We start from the raw sequence: 24,625 nt of genomic DNA, 5'->3' as shown, positions 1-24,625 counted from the left end.
GTTTCAATGGATTATTTTAAACAGATAGGCTTTCTTATTAACTGTTCAGTAATGGCAATTTTATCTATTCACTTCTAATATTTATTCTTGTTTATTTTTCCCATCCTGGAACTTCCAGAGCAATCCTGAGTAACACAGCCATGAGTGTGTCCCTTACCTAAAGGGACTCATAAGGTGATTGCTGTGGTTTTCTGGTAAATACTCTTCAACAAGTAAATAAATCCCAGGTTACTAGGGATCTTTTTGATACTTAGGAATTCCAGCTGATTCTGCACTAGTAGAGTCCAAGCACTTTTCTCTTGTTTTCTATCAAAGAAGGGGACTACATATTTATTTGAACGCCATTGCTTTTTTGGGGGGTATATTCTCCTTGGTTATGAGAGATACTTTTTATTGCTCAGCATTTATTGAGGCTTTTCAATTTGAACATATAAATATAATTTTCTTCTTATTTAGCTTTCTATTCATTTTCTTTTTCATATTTTAACATTTTTTTCTTATATCTTTTTCTTTAGTTATTTCACCTCCATTTCAGCTGCTTTTTCCCAGGCGCAATGACTGGTTGGCTTCCTGTTTCTACTTTCAATACGAGACTCCTCGTTTATAAATTACTCTTCCTTTGCTATATCATTTGGGAGATTACATTACCTTTCATCTTACTGATTCAGTCTTCATATTTGTTTATTCTACTTTTAAGACCTTGCATTGTTTTTTTTAAATTTTATTTTTCCAAAAGTTTATTCCTATTCATTGATTTTTTTTAAAAAAATAAACACCTGTTCTTTTGATATGGTCACCATACATTTGAATCTCTCTGAAGATACCAATTGGAAAGCTTTCGCAGGTAGCCATAACCCTTGTGTTAGCTCTCAGTTCTCTGGGCTAGTGTACACTGGTCCTTCTTGTTCATGCTTGTTTTCTATTCATACTTATGGGTGAAAAACTAGCTTGATCATATGTTAGCAGCAATGTGTCTTCTCTACTCCAAGTAGACCACTACCCTGAGTTTGTCTGCCTTGGGAATGCTGATAGGCAGGCTTTGCTTTAGGATACATGGTGTGGGATAGAGACTCCCACAAATGCCAACATATGGAAGGTTCTACTTTGAGAACTGAAGGGTTTCATGTATTTTATTCCTGGATAGAGTTCTCTTTTATAATTTTGTAGTTATGATTTTTGATGTCTGGAACTATCTTGGGCTCTGCTCTGCTGCATGGCCCCTGAGTCCATTCTGAGTGATCTCCTAGGCCAATGCTTTGGGTTGTATAGACAGAATTCCTGAGGCATTCACCTCGAGTGCAGCCAGAGCTTCTAGCTTTTTGCATCCCTGGGGAATGAGGAGGAATGATGGGGCCTCTGTAGTGGGCAGCCCTTCATGACTTACTTGAGGACCTGCTGAGACCACTCCTGCTCTTTGCATCTGCTGACACAATCTCTGCGGCTCTGCTGGAACATCTGTGTTCGTGTCTGTAACTACCAATGCCACAACCTGCTTTGGACAACAGTCTTCTCTTATCTGGTTTCTCCATTACCTCAATGCTATCTGCTTCAAATCTTCCACAACTTCCTCACAAATTCCAGCCTGCTGATGGTATCTTTTCTGGTTTTCTCACACTCTTATCGATGTCATCTTTTCACATTAGTTTCTGCTACACCAACAGGATGTTGCAAGGAAAGACAAATGCCTACACCTGGTCTGGTTTCTGAATGGAGTCTTTAATGATCTTTAAAGCAGGGCTGACCATTTGCCTGGAGAAGTTACCTTCTCGGCCTCACATAGCTCACCTGTCATTTGGATTGAATATTAATCTACAAGAGAACTGTTTTAAGGATTACAAACAGGATTTAAAGAACCTAGTGAACAGCAGGCAATCAGTAAACAGAGACTCAGCAAATGGCACCTGCCATACTATTTGTGGTAAAGTGATTTCACTGTGCCTCACTGGAGGGGAATAGTAGACAGGCCACTAGTTGGGCTGTGAGACCACTGACATAGGACACATGGCCTGGAGTGCATCAGCTACATGTGGACTGTGAGGGCTGGTGGGGGAATTGGAGGGGAAAGCTTGGGTAAGTTAACCAACTGCTGTAAGCTTCTGGCTCCTCCTCTGTAAGGTGGCATAAAAACAAGGTCTGTTTGGGATGGTTGTTGTGAGGATTAAATAAAACAAGGCACAGAGAATAATGGTTAAGTCGAGGCAGCATTGCTCGAATGCTACAAATGCTACATTTGCTACATGCTACATGCCAGCATATCCCCTTCCTGCCCCCTCTCTCCTCTTCTTAGGCCCTCTTTCCCCCTCTGTCCTCTTCTCCTTACTCTTCTTTTCTTTCATTCCCACTATTACGATTGTCATTGTTGTCGTTTTTAATTGAACCTGGATCTGGACCATATTTTCATCATTTTATTCATTAAAAAACTGTATTACATGTTTACTTTGGTTTTGTAGAGAATAACACTTGAAAACAGATGTCAAAGCTTTCCCTACAAGCCATTACTGCTTTAAGAAAGTGGATGTGGAAAAAGTAAAACCAACAAACCAGCTAGCCAGCCAGCCAATCTGGGACTAAGAGCCAGAGCTGGATATGAATTTCAGAATAGGCCCAAAGCAGCCACATGCTTCCAGGCAAGCCAGTTCACTTTCCTGAGCCTGGGCACCTTGCAATTTCCTCATCTGTACAATGAGGATAAATGAAATGATGTGCATCGATCACCCTGCCCAGCAAGTCCTAAGGAAACGTCTGTGCCCCTGCCCTGCCCACTCTTTCGACCTGCCAAGCTCTGCCGCAGGGGCCTGTGTGTGGCCTGTATCCACTTATGAGGGCCCTGCCTTTGGTTTCATTCGCTGCCACTGCTGTCTTAAAATTCGTCATAATATTTGGACAAGCAGCTCCTATTTTCACTATGCACTCGACCTCACAAATTATGTGGCTGGCTTTGCTGACTGGGATTCAACACACAGAAGAATCCGTACTGCTGTCCGCCCAGCGGACAGAGGAAGCAGGTTCCCAGGTGCCTGGAAGCAGCAGCCCTGGAGTCCGACAGCCAGACTGTGGATCTGTGGTTGCCCCCTCTCTTCATTTCCATCTATGTTCCTAAAGCAGCCTGCGCAGAATTCCTTGGGTTCCCTGGAGCAGCCCTGACTCTAGCTCCAACCTGACACATTTACTATCTTTTGTCTGGGTTCGTAAGGTATCTCTCTGCCAGACTGTGGAAGTGATGCACCCCACTACCTTTTTGTTTATGACTTTTAAAGGAATGAGTATTTCTTGAGCATAAGAAAACCTCTAGCATGCTGGGAAAGGCAGGCTCATGCTGTGCGCAGACTTGGATGTGAAATCCCTGCCAAGGAAATGCATAGCTAGGAGGTTCCCCTGCCTCCTTCATGAACCTTCAGTTGGCCATCTGCTCCTCTATTTCCATAGGGGACAGAGACTGGTTTTCATAAGCTAATATGACACCAAAATGGATGGATAGAAATCTTCTTAGAGCCTTGATTTCCTTATTTCAAAATGGACACACAAGTTTGGAGGTTTCAGTAAGTTAATCTTGGTCCTATGAAGCTGACGTTTTTGCCTTCTTTATCCAAGTCCACAGCTGGGGAAGGAGGCTGTGGGTATGGGAGGTTGAGAGAGGCTGGGTCAACCCATCAGGGTCCTGGTGCTTCCCTCTTGCCAGTGAATTAATTTTGGCTTTCTGTGGGTTGATAGAGGCTTTGGCTGAATCCCTTGTGTATATGCAGACCGTCTTGAGTCAAGAGAACACCTGTATATCATTACAGCCAAAGCGATATGTTCCGAGCACAGGTACACAAGCACACAGAGTACGCGGTTACTCCAATGGAACCAGTTCTCAAAGTGTCTCTGTAGTCACATTGTTGGCATCACCTGAACCATGTTTGAAGTAAAATCTCAGGCTTTATTCCAGACCTACTGGATCAGAAATTCTGGGGGTAAGGTCTAGAATCTGTGTTTTCACACTGCCCCCGCCCCCACCACCATCACAAGTGATTCTGGTGCACACTCATGTTTGCAACCAACCAGTCTCTGGCATTCTTTGGAGGTATTCATAAGGCTTCTTAACCCAATGTGAATGCCTAAATGGTTTATCCTGTGGCTTTGGGTTGTAGCGGTTGTAGAAATGGGAGAAGAATTCAACCTCTCTGGGCCTCAGTTTCCCCAACCCTAAAGTCATGGGATTTTCTGTGATGATCGCAAATTTTTTTTCACATTATGTTTTTTATGCTCTAGGATTCAAAGTCATCCAGAAACACTCCCAGCTAGTTATATAACACACGGAAAAAATGGTCATTTGGTAGTAGATGAACAGCTATTACAACTTATTTATATATCTCTATTTATGTATGTATTTGCCTACCTATTGTCTATCTAAATCTGGAACATGGTAGCCCACATGTGGAGTCCGATGACCTAAATTTGACACTTACCAGCTGCATATCATCTGTCAAATTGGGGAATCGCTTACTTCGCAGGGCAGGAGATGATGAATATACAGTGTCTAGTGCTGGGCCTGGAAATAGAAAACTCCCAAAGGGCAGTCACTATTACTTTGTTGTCTTACACCGATAGACCTAAGCATTAGCTCCACCTCTTTTAAAGCATATCAATCCCTTCCTTTCCCTTATCCTTCTCCCCCACTTGAGTACGATTGCTCCTACTTTGTGTGGGAACATGTGAGGCACAGAACTGACAATGGCTGGTCAAACCCACTAAACCTAGAGGCACCATCCAGGCAGACTGATTAAGGCATTGATTCTAGATCAGACTTTCAGACTTTGGTTTGTCCACAACTTCAAAGTCAGTTGGAAGAACTTTTCTAAAATGTGTGTGAACTAAGCAAAAATCTTTCCAAAGAACCTTGAGTTAGTCACCCCATATTGGCGAGTTTCTCAAGGGGTCTTTATCCTGAGGCTAAAGGATGCCCATATTAGGGGATAAGGCCACTAAGAGTGTCTTGGAGGAGCAAGGCAGCTGGGCCACCTGTCCTCTAGCCATGTCTGCACTTCAAGCTGGCCAACTGAAATTTCAACAAGTGTCATCCTTTTCCCTAAAATGCTGTTTCTTTCTGGGGCACAATATACAATGTTCCATCAGTGCTCATCCCCATCAAGATCTTTAACTCACTCTCCTGCTACAGGATGCGTGTTGAGTGAGTGGGTGAGCAATCAGTTTCCTTAGCCAGCACCTCTGATATGCTTTCAGTGGGTGTCTATCACACTTTTTTCAAATGTAGCATTCTTTTTTTGACCAAAAATATTAGCAAAGTTCCTAATTATATGGAGCATGAAAGAGAGAAATGACTACTCTGGGTAAAACAGTACAGGTAGAGACCTGAGCTGCCAGGTACCTTTGGCATCCTACCCAAGTCCTCTTTACTGGGCCCCTTGCACCCATCTCACAGCTGCTTTGGTTTGCAGATGGCTCTTTCTTCTGAGAATTGGCCTCAGCTAATGGGAACTGTCTCCCCTGGGTGGTGATGCAAGCACCCACACCCACCCCTCTACCTCAGGCTGAAGAGTTGACTGATACAGAGTAAAACAGTCCTGTCATCTTGCCTTAAGGCAGGGACAACTCCGTGGTGCCCTCCATGCCCTGGAGCCCCACTGTGATCAAGGAACACTTAACCTTAGACTATATTCTTGTTCAGCCCTGTCTCATGTCCTCTCCTGCTTCCTCCCCTCCTTGTTAGTTTTTCCTGAGAGTGTGTGCCCTCAGTAAATTACATGCTTCTGGGGCACCTGGATGGTTCAGTCTATTAAGCATCTGACTCTTGATTTTGGCTCAGGTCATGATCTCAGGGTCATGAGTTGGAGACCTGCACTGGGCTCTGAGCTTAAGATTCTCTCTCTCTCTCTCCCCATCTGCACCCCCCTCAAAAAATAAATACAAGCAATAAATTACATGCTTCTGAACATCATGGACCCTCTGGAGACCCCAAACTGAGGTGAAGGATAAGGAAATAATTAAAAAGAGAAGCTTGGTAACTTCTGTAGCTACAGAAACCTTATGTACTGGAAGCAGGCTTCCTCTAAGTTGGCCCTAAATGATTTGGCAAGTCTCGCCATTGGGGATGAAGTCAAAGCCATGCCTTTTAATGGGCCTCTGTCTGTCTCACAGCCACTGTCCAGAGCCTGAGAACCAGATACATGGCTTTAAGCTACTAAAGAGATTTAACCAGGCTGCAGACAAACTTATAACTGAAGGCCCAATTAAGAACCAGAAGGTGTCCTGCCATGAAGTTAGCATTTTGCTCTTGGCTCCTGATATATATTTAAAATATCTCCCATCTTTGACTCTATGATTTATTAGACAATTAGGTTTTGTTTTACATCCTTCTGTCTGCAAAGCTCATCCTATAGGCAGTCTGTGAAAGGAACTTTGCCAAAGTAATTCTAACCACAAGAACAAATAAGTCACATAGGAAAGTGTATATTGCTTTCTCAGACAAGTTCAAAAGCCTATGAAATTCTAGAGCACTTGGGTTATCAGAATCAGATTGAAGTTATTCCTCTGGGAAAAAGATCATTCATGGTAAAAATCTGCACATTTCAGAGTTTGAGGAGCTTCAGTGGGTTGAGTTATGATCTGACATGAAGCCTTCTGATTTTATATTGTGTTCTTCCTTGTATTCATCAGAAGAACCATAACTGCATGTTACATTTTGTAAGCTTGATGTTTTTTTCCTTTTTTTTTTTGCTCTTTGTTTTTTGCCTTATATAACTTATTCATGGAATATTTATCTTGATGATGTCACTTATAGGCTATATATCCAAGTAGAAGAGATACAGTCTAACATAGCAGTTAGAAAAAAATCTATTCCAAAGAAATTGACAATAATGAAACCTCATATTTAGGAATTTATATTCTCAAATGTTTTAACTGGAAGATCAGGTCCACTGAGGATGATCACCACCAAACTGACCAACATATGAAGCATCCAGTAAAAATGTGTTAACGAAATCAATGGATACTAGTTTGCCCTTTAAACAAGAATTAAGAAATATCTATCAGGAACTCCGCAACTGATTTAGAGAAAATGCATCCAAGAACTGGGATATGTAAGCAAAGCCTGATGAACTTCCAGATCAATCAGTAAGTAAAAATCAAACAAACAAACAAACCAAAAAACCCTAAAAACCAAAAATCATTTTTTTAAAAGGTTTTATTTATTTATTCATGAGACACACAGACAGAAGCAGAGACATAGGGAGAGGGAGAAGCAGGCTCCCTGCGGGGAGCCCAATGTGGGACTGGATCCCTGGACCAGGGATCACACCCTGAGCTGAAGGCAGGAGCTCAACCGCCGAGCCACCCAGGCATCCCAAAACAAAAATCCTTTATCTACTTCCCTGGTATTCCACTAGGTTCAGTTTCCATTCTGTTTTAAGGAAAATGAAATTCCAATGAGTTTGATGATTTATCTTCCAATACAAAAGCAAATTAGAAGAAAGCAAGTTAAAAGCCTCAAAGTAGTCTGCAGAGAGAAATGGTCTTTGTGAAGGAAGAGTTAGAAAAATGTTAGATTCAAATACAAGATCCAGGAGAGCACATCAATGTGGAGTCATTGGTAGGATGAAAAAAAAACCTCTGCTATATGCATAAAGTTCAATAACTGGTGTTCAAAATGGTAATCCTGAGTAATTAGGAAAAGTAAATTACAAAAACAATATAATTGCTTTGAAGTTTACCAAGCATTTGCAGCTCTGTTATATGTGAATGAAATTCCATGTGGCATATTCTGCTTTTGAAAGCAGGGAAACGTGAACCAGATTACAGTAAGATTTGCAAGCAAAATTCTCAACTGGGAAATGCCTGGCATATCAGAGGACATGTCCTCTGTTATCAGGAAGGCTTGACTCTCTGGGATGACTCCTTTCCTGAGTATCCTTGTCTGATAAGGTTTCTTGGTGCTACTTTGAGATGAAAAGAACACATTTCCCACAAAATTCGAAATTCCAAGAAAATGCTTCTGGAACAAAAAGTGGTAACTAACTTTGCAGAGTAGTAATAATGTTATCAGAAAATCAGTCCTAGCATTTTTCAATCATAAATTTAATTTAGAAGATTGCATTTGTATCATGTGATTTTTTTAAAAAGATTTTATTCATTTATTCATGAGAGAGAGAGAGAGAGAGAGAATGGCAGAGACACAGGCAGAGGGAGAAGCAGGCTCCATGCAGGGAGCCCGACGTGGGACTCCAGGATCATGCCCTGGGCCGAAAGTCGGAGCTGAACCGCTGAGCCACCCGGGAATCCCCTTATCATGTAATTTTTTATTGTTATTTTTCTAAGGAACTTCATCTCAAATTTCTTAATAAAAGTCAGTAGGAAAATATTGTTCAATGAGATCCAATTTATAATTGGGTTTTGTACATATATCTAAGGCACATGAACCCCACATGAAGAAACTTTGGTTTAATATCTTCTAAAAAGATGATGTAATTAAAGAAATCAATTTGAAAATCTCATTAAGCTTATTAAACTTCAGGGTGGAGACTTCCATTGTGCTTTCAGAGTAAGATTAATGGGAGAAGGGAGGAAACAGACTTCTGAAACTATTTCAGAGATAGTAACTATTATTTTCCAGAGAGATTCCTTGACTGAGGAAATTATTTGAATCCAAGGTCTTTCCCCTTGTCCCTTACCTGGCTTATAGTTCTATGGAGAGATGGTCTATGCTTATGGAAGCCAAAAATCAAAGTATTTATTTGTTGGATGACTCTGGCCCTTGTGGTGATCCTCTTGTCATATGACGAGATATGAATGTAGATCATGGTGACTGACAACCAAGCCTCATAACTAGTGGTCTTCTGATAACCTCCATGGCCCAAGCAACACATCAGAGAGGAATTTTGGTGAAGCAGTGAAGTTCACGATCTTGATTTTTGATGACTTTGTACCTCCTTCCATCCTACATCTTTTTTTCTTCACTGTTAGCATCAGCTTTATGATCTCTTGCCTTTTTTCAAAAGATTTTATTTATTTATTCATGAGAGACACAAAGAGGCAGAGACATAGGCAAAGGGAGAAGCAGGCTCCCTGAGGGGGGACCCCAGGACCCTGAGATCATGACCTGAGGCAAAGGCAGACACTCAACCACTGAGCCAGCCAGGCGTCTCTCTTGCCTTCTTGTCCCACCCTTTGGGATGTTCCCTGTCTCTGTGTTTCTGGCTTTGATCTTGGAATTGCTGCTCAATTACTCTGGCCATTCACTCTGACAGTGGAGTCTCTGGCGAGGTAAGGGTTCTCCTGGTTGGACCCAGCCTCCACCCCTGTGCAAGTTCTGTGAAGACAGCTCTCTGTGGAAGAACCAGACACTTTCCCTTGTCTTTGAAAATCCTCTCATGCTTGCTTTTTCCTCTTCCTTTCCATTTCCCCTCTGCATTTTCTTTTTTTTTAAGATTTATTTATTTATTTATTCAGAGAGAGTGAGAGAGAGGCAGAGACATAGGCAGAGGGAGAAGAAGCAGGCTCCATGCAGGAAGCCCGATGTGGGACTCGATCCCGGGTCTCCAGGATCACACCCCAGGCTGCAGGCGGCGCTAAACCACTGAGCCACCGGCGCTGCCCCCCTCTGCATTTTCTTAAGACTGGATTGCCCACCTCCCTGGTTTAGGTTCTCTTCATGTCAATTCATCTTTCACTTCACTGCTGCAAGGTTAATGGATCCTCTTGTCTTCACTATTCAAATCTAATACCCTTTGCCCAGCTTCTAAGATGTTCATCTGACCTCAGTAACTTCCCTGTATGCAGAGTAAGTCAAGCCAATCATATCATCTCTATCTTTGAAAGGTCATCCATGAGATTAAATTCATGTCCTATGTTTCTGAAGTTTACTGTGACTGCTACCCACTCACACCTGCATAAGGGCTTCATAGATCATGAAAGGTTGTGCTTCTCCCTTTAGCTTTTTTAGGAAGCATCCTGGTTCTTCTTTGTACCTCACACCTTTCTCCCTCACACCTACAAATAGCACATTCATAGCAAATCTCATTGGTTCTACTTTCAACATATATCCTGAAACTTATGACTTAACTATTCCACTAACTAGTACCTGGCCTAACACAGCATTCCCCCTAACCTGGTTACCACAGCTTTCTAACTGGCCTCCTTACCTCCATTGTTGCTATGCTATAGTCCCACTATAGATAGTAACCACAGAAATCCTTGTAAAATATGAACCACATACTAGTCAGATCCACTTCCTCCTGGGCTTTCTCAAGAGGTGTTCTCTCAAACTGAGGGCAAAATCCAGATTCCTCAGCATGGCCATCAAAGGTTCATGCCGGTGCTATCCATAAGAATGTTCTATGATGATAAAAATGTTCCATAATCTATGGTGTCTAATGTAGTAACCACAAGCTACAGGTATTATAAGAATTTGAAATGTGGATAGTGTGACTAAAGAATTGAATTTTTAATTTTAAGAAATTTTAATTAAGTAGCCACACATGGTTAATGGCTACCATATTGGACAGTACAATTCTAGTCCTTGGATTCTTTAGAGGTCTAGCTTTCTGGACACAGGAACAAGCACCCGAGATATCTTGTTGCTCCTCAAAAATGCAAACTTGTTCGCAACTCAGGGCTTTGCCCAGATCTCTCCCCTACTCTCCTCTTAACTTTGATCTTGAAATGACAGCTCATACCCTTGCTCCATTCCAGTCTCTGACTCAAGTCACATTTTCATAGAATCCTTCATTGATCACAAAAGTAAAATAGCTCCTCATGCTCCCTGATTCCACACTATACTCTTCTTTGTAGCTTTATCACTGCCTGAAATCATATGCACTTTTTTCAACTTGTTTGTCTTCTCTATACTTTCGCCAGAAGTGTGGGTACGGAGTAGGTGAGAAACTGGCTTTAGGCAGTTCTAAGGTTTCTCTAGGTGGTTCTGAACAAAGGGATAGATGGGCAAGGGAGTTCAGGGTGTTTGTAAGGGAGTGATTACAATCATGATAATAAGGAAACTGAGAACCTAAAGTGGGTGGGGGACAAAGGAAAGGTGGTGAGCTCCCCAGTTTATGTATTTTATACATGGGCGGGGTTGAAATAGTTTTGGAGTAGAGGTATCAGAAGGAATTAGATGAAAGCTGCCAGCTAGTGGTCACAGAATGGAGAGCCTGCAAGGGAGATTCTGGAGATGATATGACCACTACATATACAAAGTCCTGGGAATGACCACGGAAGTGGGTGGTGATGTGCAAGAAAATGGAAGACAAGACCTTAGGAGGAGAAAAACTTAAAGTCTAAGAAGCAGAGTATTTGGAAGAGTCACCTGCAGTGTATGAACATCACCAACAATTAGGGCAGGAGTGAAGTTGGAATGAGCGAGAGAGGGCCTGGCTCTGCCATCATGGGGCACAGAGGGACTCGCTGGGGTTGGCAGCTGACTGTGGATGGTAGTAATGGGAGGAGGAGTCTGACCACATGGATTTTAAAGCTGTGAGTTTCAGAGGAGGAGAGACAAGAGTCTGGAAGCAGTAGTGAGGGTGCCTCCCCAACTACCCGGCCCATGGAGGGAAAAAAGAACCACTGCCTGGGATTTTGCTGAAGAGTGAGCTGTAGAGGGTAGACCTGAGGATGCTGACCCTGGGGAGGGTGGATGGCACACTGCTGGATCAGCAAATGTGCATACTTGTGTGGAGGGCGCTGTGAGAGGACAGGGCTGTACAATCTTATGCTTCTGGTGACCAATATCACTTGGTAAGAGGGGTTGTTGGGATTCTTTTCCAAGTTCTCCACGTTACCCTGTTTTGAGAAAACTGAGAGTGTTGGAGATGGAGGGAGGGGATGTGGAGGCCCTGCTAGAGGCACATGGACCTCTATTTTTTTTTTTTTACTCCTTTTCCTCATGTTGGTTTGGAAGGCAAAGAACAGTGGCTTTCCTGGGAACCCAAGATATTCTGGATCCCTCCTGACCTCAGTCTCTGACCTCAGTCCTCTATGCTGTGGTCACAGCTGCTGTCAGATCTGAGGAACACATGTTGACTGGAACATCAGCTATGGGGCCATTACCAAAAGGCAGCATGGACAAGCTGCATTTTCAGATCAATGAAGTACCCTCTGGGGGCTGACAGATATCTTATCATTTGTCTACCTGCTGCCAAGCAACCTCTCTGCTCAGACCCCCTGGGGGTCATCGAGGATGACTCTTGGTTTTCTGGCTCGGTTGACTTCATGGATGAGGCTCACCCATGGATGAGAACACACAAAGAACTGGGCTGGCATTTGAGTTGAGAATGATGAGTTTGGCTGAGAGTAGGCTGAATTTAAAAATGTACGGAAGGCATCAAGAAAGGCTGTCCAAAATGCAGCTGGATCTATCAGTCTAGAGCTCAGATTTGTGTTGGATTCAGATTTGGAAGTTACCTGCTGGCAGGTGGAATTAAAATACGTAACATGTCCCAGTGGAGATGCAGAGAATGAGAAAGACTTTAAGGCTAACAATAGGATGCGGGAGAAAATCAACATTTGAGTGACCGCTGGAGGAGGAAGTGAGAGCCCAAAGGACCAGAGAGGAACTGTTCCAGCAGCAAGAAGGAAATCAATGGAGTGAGAGGCTTAAGGAGGGAGCACTGGTGTTTAACTCTCCTGATTCCAACCCAGACCTAAGGGCCAGTGCTACATAAATACAGAGAAGTACAAAACATGGTGTGCACAGCAGAGAGTGCATGGGAGCCCTGCTAGAGAAGTGAGAATGAGAAGAGACTGAAGAAAGGTCCAGGGCTGTTTTACAGTAATTCATCCAGAGATGTTATTAAGATTTTAAGGGAAATGAATAATTTTACGGAAAAATGCAAATTAGCAAACTTGAATCATGCCAATTTGTAAAAAGAAAAGGAACAGAATAATAAAATAAAAGATGTTTTCAAAATTTCTTTTAAAATAGGTGTAAGACTAGATTTTATTGCCAGTTTTTTTTCAAACATTAAAAAAGGGGATCTGGATTCTACAAATTCTTCCACAGGAAAAACAAAAACAAAACAAACAAAAGCACCCATGGAAATCTTCCCAAATTGTTTTTATAAGTTGGCATAACCTAAAAAATCAAATCTGACCAAGAACACAACGTAACAGTTATAGAATAATCTCCCTTATGTATATAAATGTAAAAATAATAAAGTATTGGCAATCAAATGCTAGCAGTTTATTAAAAGAAAATCCTCATGGCCAAGTAGGACCTTTTCCAGGAATGTAAGAAAAGTTTAATATTAGGCTATCTATAAATATAATCCATCACATAAGGAGGCCAAAGGACAAAAAAAAAAAAAAAAATCACATGATTACCTTGATACTTGCCAAAAAGTCATTTGAAGCAATTCCACATCCATTCCTGATGGAAATTCTTAGTAAGCTAAGAACATTACCCATCTTAATACAAGAAAGGCTGTCTCAGTTTAATTGTGAACATGAGTGGGAAGTCTGGAATTTGTATAGAAGGAGATCTTAAGGAATGATTTAGTTGGAAATGGATTTGTCTTGAAGTTAAATTTGCAAAGCACCACCTTATGTTTCTCAGGCTGAAATGTATAAATTTGCAGTGGGTTGATAAACAAGAGAGTTAAGGCCACCTCTTAGCACCAACACTGTACAATAAACACTTATAGAGAATGTACACTTAGCAGGAAAACATTGTTGGCACTTAAAGTAAGCTAGTTTGTCACTCAGTACCTCCACTAATATTTACCATACTTCGGGAGTTTTAATGCAATAAGCCCCTCTCCCAAACCTACTCTACTCCCGGACCTCCAAAAATGAGAATTATATTTAGAGAGGGGAAATTATTATTGCAGGTATTATGATGATCTAATAATAATAGCTAATGTTTACTTATTATGTGCCAGGCACTGTGTTAAGCACCTAGCATACACTAATTAATTTAACCCTATGACAATGCTGCAGAAGGTTGTTATTATGCTCACTTTACTGAAAGCATAGTGGAGCTCAAAAAAGTGAATGACAGGGAAGCTTAGTAAGTGGCGTCCCAAAGTGACACCGTTGGATTTGAACACAGCTATTTCTGATTCCAGAGCCCATGCTCTGAACTGCTTAGCAGCACTATTTCTTTATTGATGAATAAGAAACAGAATCTAGAAGATCTTAGATTATAAAATTAATACAAAGCCAATTTCCTATATGTCAGCTCTCACCACTTAGAAAATATAAAAGAGATGGTTCTTTTTTTTTTTTAAGATTTCATTTATTTATTCATGAGAAACACAGAGAGAGAGGCAGAGACACAGGCAGAGGGAGAAGCAGGCTCCGTGCAGGGAGCCTGATGCAGGACTCGATCCTGGGACTCCAGGATCACGCCATGAGCCAAAGGCAGATGCTCAACCACTGAGCCACCCAGGCATCCCTAAAAGTGATGGTTCTTAAGTGTAACCTAGAGTATAAAACACCCTGACAATAGCTACCAGAAAATTGGGCAAAAAGTATTTGAAGAAAACTCACAAGTGTTTATAAGTGTCATAAAAGGCATGTCAATGCCTAACTTATCCATGACTATGCTCCTGGATAAGAAATCCCATTACTAGTAAAGATTTCACTGAAATGATCTTAAAAGTTTCATGCAGTTACTTTCAAAATATTATTTTTATAATTGATAGAAAAACAAAAAGGTGTGCAGCTAAATAAATAAAACTCCCAGGAGGGTAACTGTATTACCACTTATCTATTATAAAGCTACAATGATTAAAACATTATACTAGTAATGCCAAAGTACTGTATAGTAATACATGCAAAATCATTAGAATATAACAGATGACTCTAAAGGAGAACCTAGTACGTATTAGCATTTATTACATAATTGATGTAATATTTCAAATCATTGAAAAAAGAATGAATTATTCAAGAAATAGTTTTAGAAATACTTAGTAATCATTGGGAAAAAACTAGAGTTCTCCCATACCACATAACACCAAAAATTCAAGATGGATTAAGGTGATAAAAGTAACAAGTATATATTAAGGATCTAGAGAAACAAACAAGTTAATATTTATCTGCTTCCAGGATGGGGAAGACCTTTCTAAATATAAGTGGAAAAAAAGAAGCCAAAGCTAAATAAATCTGAGACATTTAACAACATAACAAAAGAAATCTTCTATATTGAAAATGTCATAAAATCAAAAGCAAATTTCAGTCTGGGAAAAGGTTAGCAACATGTATGAAAGATCATGGTTTTAATATTTATAAAGAAGCTTTAAAAAATCAATAGGAAATGGATGAATGTTCTATTAAAATAGACAAGGACATGAACAGATAATATGCAAAAGAAAAAGACAAATATTTTTTAAAACATAAAAATTAATACATAATTATAATTATGTATAAAAACATAAAAATTAATACATAAATATAATTAAAACATGTATCTTTGTCCTTCAAATGTTCTGATTTGAAAGACTATGATACTACAAGTTAATAACCAAAAAACTCAAGCAGCCTGGTTAAAAAAAAATGAGCAAAAGCCTTGAATGGACATCTCTCCAAAGAAGATATACAAATGGCCAATAAGCACATGAAATGATGCTCAACTAATCATTAGGGAAATATAAAATAAACACCATGATAAGATAGCATTTAACATCCATTAAGATAAAAAAAAAAAACAGAAAATAACAAGTGTTGGAGAGGATGTAGAGAAACTAGAACCCTTGTGTATCTTTTTATTATTATTTTTTAGAACCCTTGTGTATTGCTGCTGTGTGTCTAAAATGGTGCAGCCAGTGGGGAAAGCAATATGATGATTCCTCAAAAAAGTTAAAGAATTACCATAAAAATAACAATCATGCTTTGTCATATACCTGAAAGAAATGAAAGCAGAGACTTGAACAGATACTTCCATACCCAAATTCATAATAGTATGTTCACGATAGCCAAAAGGTGGAAGCAACCCAAATGTCCATTGATGGATAAATGGATTTCAAAAATGTCATATATCCATATAACGGAATATTATTTAGCCTTAGAAAAGAAGGGAATTCTGAAAAATACCAAAACATGAATGAACCCTGAAAATTTGTTAAATGAAGCCAATTACCAATATTATGTGATTCCTCCGATATGAGGTACCTAGAACAGTCAAATTCATAGTATCAGAAAATAGATTGAGGGTTGTCAGGGGCTGGGGGCAAAAGGAGATGGAGAATAACTGTTTAGTGGTTATAGAGTTTCAGTTTGGGAAGATGAAAAAGTTCTAGAGATGGATGGTGGTGATGACTGCACAACAATGAAAATGTATTTGTCATAGAACTGTACACTTAAAAATCGTAAAAATGGTAAATAGTACATTATGTATATTTTACTATAAACTAAAAAAAAAACTAGGGAGATTGGATTTTGATGCTTAAATAGAGTGGAGACTTGAAAAAGAAAGAATGAACTAGAAACAAATTTCTCACCAATTCGGGGTGATGATAAAGAAATCTTAGCATAGCCATAAAGTAGAAAATATACACATACATATATACATATTTCTTGTGAATTCATAATCACAAATCTGCCTTCACACAGATTTGAAGCTTAAACTTCTACAACACAATTTGGTCTGAAACCCCCAAACTGAAAAATTAATATAAAATTAGGTTCTCAGCTAATTCCCTGGGATACATGCAGAAGCAAACACTCTTGAGTGGTATAATTTATCAGAAGAGCAAAGGTGGCAGTGAAGTACAATCCTGAATCTTGACCCCTACCTCACACCCTACCAAAAAAGCAATTCCAAGTGGATTGTAAACCTATGTGTGAAAGGCAAAACAATAACATTTCTAGGAAATAATATAGGAGAATATCTTCATGTCTTTGGGGTAAGCAAAGATTTCATAAACAGAACACATAATTCCCTAACAACCACAATATAACCATTAGTGGGAGTATGAATTGGTATAATTACTTTGGAAAGCTGACAATATCTATACATATGCCCTACGATCCAGCAATGTTGCTCCTAGGTATTCGTCCAACAGATGTGCCACAAGAATATGTATAAGAACGATCACAGCAGTACCACTTACAGCAGCCCAAACCAAGAAACAATTCAAATGTCCATCATCCGTAGAGTAGTAAACAATGAACTATTCACACAGTGGAACACTAGACAGCAATGAAAATGAGAACTGCTATATGCAGTGGCGCAGATGAATCTAATACTGCTATATGAAAGACGGCAGGCATGAAAGGGTATACACTATATGATTCCATGTATATAAAGTTCAAATAACTGAGATTAATTTATGTTGTTAGAAGTCAGGATATTGTTTACCTTTGGGAAGGCAGAGATAGAAGGGCATCTAAAGGAGTTTCTGGGGTGCTGGTAACATTCTATTTCTTGATTTTTGCATTGGTCACAGATATTTTATAATGCATGCACTTTTTGGTATGATGTCATATTTCAATAAAAAGTTTACTAAGAAATAAAAAGCTAGGGTATAGTCTTTCTTGAGGGCACTGTGTCAATGAGAATAAAAGCCCTTAGAAATGTTTTTATCTAGACCCAGCAATTCCTCTTCCCATGAAATTAGTCAGAAATATCATCAAATGCTTATGTATTAGGATGTAAATTTTAGTATATTTAGGTATGTGAAAGGTAAGAAAGAATCTAAATATACACTCAAAAGGGACTGCTAGAATAGATGTGGTATAGCAATAAAGTAGAATATGATACCATTTTGAATATTCATGTTATTGATTATCTAATAATATAAGGAAACTTTATGTATAACATCAGGTGGAAAAAATCTACAGCATGCATTTATATATACACTATCCAATTTTGTTTTGAATGTATGTATAAAGAAAATGTAAATGAAAGAAAGGCAGCAAGAAACATAATCATCCTTCTCTCCATGTTGTGTGACAAAGAAATGTTTTCCAGGTTTCTACGTTGAATACATATTATTTTTATGATTATGAAAACTGCTTAATAAGGGCATAGCTACCCTTGTAAATCCAGCTGCATCTGAGGAATGCTTAAGATTATTTGGTAACATGGAGATCAACAGCCAGTCACTATTGGTAGGGCCATTTCTTTGGACTGAATGATAAATGGGAAAGGGAAAGATGAGAGTAATTACGAATAATTCCTTCAAGTACTGTTGTTGGAAAGAAGAGGATCTTGGCAGTCTACAATTCTTACTCAATTCTTATTCTCTACTTAACTGCTTTGACAGTCTATACTCTTATAGTCTAAATCAGTGTTTCTCAAACTTGTCTGCACAATGAAATCACTAAGGAAGCTCTAAAACAACACTGATGCTTGGGACCCTCATTCAGAGATTTCCATTTAGTAGTCTAACCAATGGACTGGACTCCCCAAGGGATCTGGATTGAAAGCCAAGGTTCCATTTTCTTTCATCTTCTCCCCTACATAGAAGTTAAATTCCTTATCAAGTAAGAGCTTCACATATATGTACAAGATATGCTGAGCATGAAGTTGACACTGAATAAACAGTTGCTGATTGGTGGACACAACACCTCTCTGGGGGTTGCAGAGCACGTCCACAAGGTTAAGAGATTTTTTACTCCCTAGCCTAGACAGTGGTCCAGATTGAGAGAGAACCATCCAGGAATGAGGAGGCCCCATGGTCCTTGGCTCCTATGTGCCACTGGGTGGCTTATATCACTCTCAAAATTGAGGCCACAGGCTGGTGAGTCTATGGCTTATCATTCTGCAAAACAGGTAAGGTGAAAACTCATTGCAGTCAATAGAATAAGTAAAGTCCAAAGGGAGGAAAACTCAGTTATACTATTGGAATATCAGTTTTGGTTACTGAAATGATTCCAGTGATGACATGTGGGGTTGGCTAGTGATAAAGTCATCTAATGTGAAACAGGAAGAGAAAGTAAATATTTATATTTACTTTTTTAAAATTTTTATTTATTTATGATAGTCACACACAGAGAGAGAGAGAGGCAGAGACACAGGCAGAGGGAGAAGCAGGCTCCATGCAGGGAGCCCGACGTGGGATTCGATCCCGGGTCTCCAGGATCGCGCCCTGGGCCAAAGGCAGGCGCCAAACCGCTGTGCCACCCAGGAATCCCAAGGGAAAGTAAATAATGTTACATGCTTACTAATGCTTACAACATATTAAGTCACAGGCCTTACAAAAAAAACATGTCAGCTGGGTATTAGCATCCCCATTTTAAAGATTAGGAAGCCGAGGCTGACAGAAGCTAGCCAACTCGCCCAGAATCAGAGGGCAACCGATAAGATCTCAACTCTCATCAATTTGACCTTGAAACCTATAATCTCTCCACAACATCAAAATGTGACCTTGTGTCATGGAAGTGATGTCAAAGGGCATCCACACTAAACCTTCATATTAGACCCTAGTAAGAGTTCTATGCTGTCAGTAAGTCAGTAGGAGAAAAGATATTCATTGACATAAGGGATGCTGAAACATGACATTTTTCTTAGTATTCAATAGTCTCTGTCAGCACTTAAAAAACAAATGAGGTTGTGGTCTTTCTGGAATAGTTAGTGGAAAGATAGATGGATGAAGTTCAACAGTGGCTTTCTCATTCTTTGAGTTCAACTAATTTTATGAAAAAGAAAACCACATAAACTACATTACTACTTCTGTTTACAGGAACATGCCCTGAGGAAATTGTAGGGTGGTATCCAATGTCCAAGAGAGTGTTCTTAAATAGAAGTACTGCCACTAACAATCTGTGTGATTTTAGACAAGTTATTGCCTCTCTCTTGGCTTTGATTTCCTCAAGAGAGAAAAGAGAAGACATTTAAGTGAACTTTGAGGGCTATAGATGCTTTATCGATCTGATATAAGCTATGGATCCCTTCCCCAGATGTTGCACATCTGCATGTAACTGCACAATTTTGAATGCTCATTCTGGTTGTTTGTGGATCTTCCAAAGACGGTTCATGGACCCCCAGAGAATATACTGACCCTTGACTGAAAACAGCTGGAGTACATATGTGATAATGGAACTGTAGTCATGCTTACCAAAAAAAGCCCTTATCTTTTAGAGATGCAACCTGAAATATTTATGGATGAAATCATTTGATGTCTGGAATTTGCTTTAAAATGATCCAGTGTATTTGAGGAGGGATGGTGGTGGTAGTGGGGGATAACAGATGAAACAAGATCACCCATGAATTGATCATTGGTGAAACCAGGTGTTTAGTTCCATGACTGTTCTCTATATTGTTTTCTCTACTTTTGTGTATGTTGAAATTCTCCGTACTAAAATAAATTTACACAATAGAAATCAGCCATAATTTAAAAAATACTCTGAGTAGAGTAGATGATCTCTACTGTTTCCAACTCTAATAATCTATGATGTAGCATTCCAAAGAATCTGCAAAGGAAATGGACTTCTGGAAACATGTTATGGGCTCAGGGCAATGAACCATCTTCCTTTTCTCCTAATGGACTCTCTGGACTAAAGGGTTTATTGTAGCTCCCTTTTTCAGATATTTCTGTGATGTAGACTTAATTCTTTCCATAAATATATTTTTGGAGGAAGAGTAGCAAAATCAAACACAAAGAATCTACACAAATATTGGTCTTTAGTCATTTCACATGTGGCTCAATTTGTTTTCAAAGATTTCTTAAGAAAAGACCAAAATACTGCTGTATTGTATACTGTAAATGACTTTGAGTGACCTGTGAAATACTTGGTTGGGATGTTAGGGGAACCAGAAGAGAGTGAAACAGCACACAAACATGACAGATAAAGGGCTGGGCACCCAAGCTCTGCTGCCCAGGGCTCTGTCCTAGCTGAACAAACTAGCTATGTGATCTTGGGCAAGTCACCAACTTTTCTGAGCTTCTACTTCCTTATTCATAAAATCAAAGACACAGGCAATTGCCCTCATAGGATTACTGTGAAGAATCAAGTCATACCTGACATACAGCAAGCACACTTTCAGTAGATGGTGACCAGAGTTCCTTCAACTATGTAAATATAAAAATAGATCTTACAAAAAAGATGTATGATACAGATCAAAATGTTATCAGTAGTTGACTCTGGATTGTGAGCCAATGGATCATTTCCCCCCCTTTATTTTTGCCTGGGCTTTTTCAAATTTCTACAAAGAGTATTACCCTTATAATCAGAGAATAAAAGTCTTTTAGAAGGTAATTTTAAAAGTCTTTCTTGACAAAGTTTAGTGCTCAGAGAGGCATAACCCATGTGGTATTTTCACAACCAGACCATGTCAGAGGAGTGAGGTGGAATACACTAATGCCTTGTGCACACTTTCTTTACTATGGTCTCATCTTCAGGATGGAAGATCCCTATTAAGCAGTGAGCTTCAGATCTGGCATTCCTGGTGTGGAATAAATAGAGCCTTCTTCTTTTCCTGTTTCATGCCCTCCCACCCCCCTACTACATATTCCTCCATACCAGCAGCTGGGCCTTTTTGAGACGCTTGGAGCCCTTTGAGAATATCACCAATGCTATGCCATAAAAATTCACATCCAGGCACACTATTTTGCATTCAATTTCCTGGGCTTCATGGCCCACCCCTCACCCTCCAGCCCACCTCCACTGATTAAGAATACCTAAGCCATGGCAGATTTCTGAACACACACTTTAGGCATGTAGACCACTTTGAGAAAAATTGGCATGTACAAATTTGAAACCATAGTCAGATAAATCAGTGGATAATTATGGGTATTACATATGTAGTTTTTGCTCTGCCAAAGAATTTGCATCAGGATATCTATAAATAGCAAACCCATATAGTGTGTTTAAATCATGCCTCTGTATTTGCAAATGCTAAGCCCTTTCCAGAACACACCTACTGCAGAGCAACAAGCCCAATTCAAAAAGTTTAGTACCAGTTTCACTCACTAGTTTTGCTACTTTCATTTACAGTCCACTAGATCATCTTTGAAATGGTCACTAACCCATACCCCTTAGGTGGCTGGTGGTCAATGATAGACAATGATGAGATGACCAGAAACTTCTAGTTGGAGGAGAGGTGGTATGAGTGTGCAGGTTATGAGACAGCTTTGGAGTGGATTATCTGTGGTAGGGTGGATCCCCTTTATCTCGGGAAGGAGAAGACTCCTAACTCTGGGAAAGGAACAAGGGGTGGTAGAAAGGGAGGTGGGTGGGGGGTGGGGGTGACTGGGTGATGGGCACTGAGGGGGGCACTTGATGGGATGAGCACTGGGTGTTATGCTATATGTTGGCAAATTGAACTCCAATAACACACACACACACACACACACACACACACACACCAAAAAAAAAAAAAAAAAAAGGGAAGGAGAAGGGTAAACACTGATTGAGTCCTTACATTGCACTGGGTCATTTCACGTATTCTTCACAGAATTCTGGAAGGAGAGGCTTCTGCCCCCATTTCCAACTGAGTTTTAGAAAAGTTAACATACATGCCCCAGATCAGACACTTATCAGGAAAAAAAAAAAAAAAAAGGTAAAATAAAGACAAGACAAAGCTCTTTTTGATGGTTAACTTCCATAGGCTGGGATGTGTACAGTGCCCATCATCACTTAAACTAAGAGCCACTTAGCTGTGATTTTGATCCTTGCTGCTTTGGCGATGGCTTCTAAGGATGGATGTAAACGGATAGAGGGATGGGGCTTTTCTTTCCTCCATCTCACCTGCCCTCCAAACTGGCACCCCCCTCCTGTTCCCTCCCATACAGGAACTGCTGGCATTCCAAAGATGCCTGGGGAATTCACAAGGATCTCTGTATAAAGAGCCAGGGGCCCTGCACTTAAAAAAATCCATATAACCACCAACTCCATCTCATGATTTTCACCCCAGGCTAAGAGGCCATTCAGCATGTCACTGCGAGCAGCCACAATTTACTCGACCTTCTTTCATGATTTCCAAACATGTGCCTGGAACCCACAAGAGCTTTAGAGGACGTGGAGCGGTGGCAGGAGAAGTGCTGCGAGGCTGGCTTTGTGTATGCGTGTTGGTGTAACTCAGAAAAGCAAGGGTAAGTTCTCCAAGTGTTAACTTCCACGAGAGGAACCTCAACTTTCTCACGAATGCGGCTCTTCCCTTTGCTTAGCTCTTCTGAAGCCAGGGGTGAGCCCGTTAATAAAGCAGAGTCTCGGGGACCTCTGTGATACGGACATCGCTTTGCTGGCCACAAGTGGCTGGCTTTTCTGGGGGTGTATCCATCGCTACCACACTTCATCCTCCAGAAGCCGCCTGGCACCTGCACGTGCTCTGGGCACCCGCGGGTTGAAAGCTCACAAGCAGCCACCGGCCGCCCCGGAGAGCAGTGCCTGAGCCCGGGGGTGCGCACTCGCAGCGCGCGCCCGCGGGGAGAAGCCGGCGCAGCCTCGGGTCTGCGTGGGCAGCAGGCTGGGTCCACGCTACGCGGTCCAGCAGCTTTACCGCGAGTCCTGCCCGACCTTCGGGGTTCGGGGGCGCCGGGGCCAACCCGGAGCACGTCTCTCCCGCCTGCGCCGGCGCCAGTGCTGGGGGGGCAGGAAGGTGGGGGGCAGAAGGGCAGGAGGAAAGTGAGCTCCCGGTTCTTGGGGCAAGTGTGCGCAGTACCTTGGATTCCTGGCTGCCGGCGGATGCCGGAGAGGGCGGCTGCTGGGCGCTCGGCGCCTCCTGGGGCAGCCCGTCCACGCCGTCCTCGCGGGCGCCGCTCGGCGGGATCATCGTGGCGGAGCGGGAACGGTGTGGGGCTCCGGGGGGAACCGCGACGCTGGCCTTCCCGCCGCTCGGGCTGGCTCAGCCGCGGGTCCCAGGGGCTCCCATCCTTTCCCCGCCGCCCGCGCGCCCTCCCTCGGCCTCGCCGCCGCCCCTCGCCGGCCGGAGCGCGGGCGGGACTGGCAGGCGGCGGCGGACCGGCGGCTCGGGAGCGCTCGCGGGCCGCGGGGGAGGCGGGGCGGGGCGGGGCGGGCCGGGGCGGGCCGGGGCGGGGCGGGGCGGGGCTGCGCGGCCGCCGCCGGGAGGGGAGGGGAGGGCGAGGGCGGGGGCGGGCGGGGGGCGCGGGGGTCCGGCCCTGGGGGCTGCGCCTCCGCCGCCCGCTCGCAGCCTCCGCCTCGGCCGGGGGTTCCCAGGAGGGGCCGTGGGAGGAAGAGAAAACCCCGGCGGGGTTCGGCCAGGAGGGACCACCTGCAGCACCTCCCTCGCTGCTCCCCCTAAGGAACAGCGACTCCAAGGGAGACAGTGACTTAGCTAAGCTATTTATAGGGCTCAGTGACGGAGAGCAGGGAGAGCTGGGGTTCCCCTGCTTGGAAGCGCTCCGCGCTCCCCCGTTCAGCTTTGGACTAAAGCAGAGGCAAGATGCAACGAGGCTCTGTCCCTGTTTTTGTGCTGAGCCCGCTATGCTTTTGACCACGTTTAATCCTCACGGCCAGCCTCTTGGGCTGGGCAGCATCGCTTACGTTTTATAGATGAGGAAACCGAGATTCTAGGAAGGCTAAGTCACTTACTGTAAGTCATTGAACTGTAGAAACAGTGGAGCTGGGATTGCAACCCATCTTGGCTTCAAAATCCATGCCCTTTGGACGCTGAAGCCTCAGATGGTGGGCGGCTCTGCATGGCTGAAGGGCCAGCTGGGTGCTGCTGTACAGCGAGGAGTTCAGGGCTGCTCACGGAGGGGCAGGCCGGTCAGCCCGAATAGAACCTTTGCAG

General features: G+C 42.0%; 1 protein-coding gene across 5 annotated transcripts in view; it reads right to left on the bottom strand.

Moving 5' to 3' along the window:
* STAC (SH3 and cysteine rich domain) overlaps positions 1–23,799 on the bottom strand; it is a 149,064-nt gene extending 125,265 nt beyond the window's left edge. For 3 of the 5 annotated variants that reach the window (XM_025461372.3, XM_049099864.1, XM_035705131.2), the window contains exon 1: positions 23,534–23,799. In XM_025461372.3, the coding sequence (XP_025317157.1) occupies positions 23,534–23,644 (111 nt within the window). In that variant the 5' untranslated portion in view covers positions 23,645–23,799. The remainder of the gene's footprint in view (positions 1–23,533) is intronic. The other 2 variants (XM_025461374.3, XM_025461375.3) reach the window with 1 other exon arrangement.
* Between the last annotated feature and the right edge of the window lie 826 nt (positions 23,800–24,625).

Source organism: Canis lupus, chromosome 23, assembly GCF_003254725.2.
Source record: "Canis lupus dingo isolate Sandy chromosome 23, ASM325472v2, whole genome shotgun sequence".
In the NCBI taxonomy this organism is placed as follows: Eukaryota; Metazoa; Chordata; class Mammalia; order Carnivora; family Canidae; genus Canis; species Canis lupus.
This window is presented reverse-complemented; position numbering and strand designations above follow the sequence as displayed.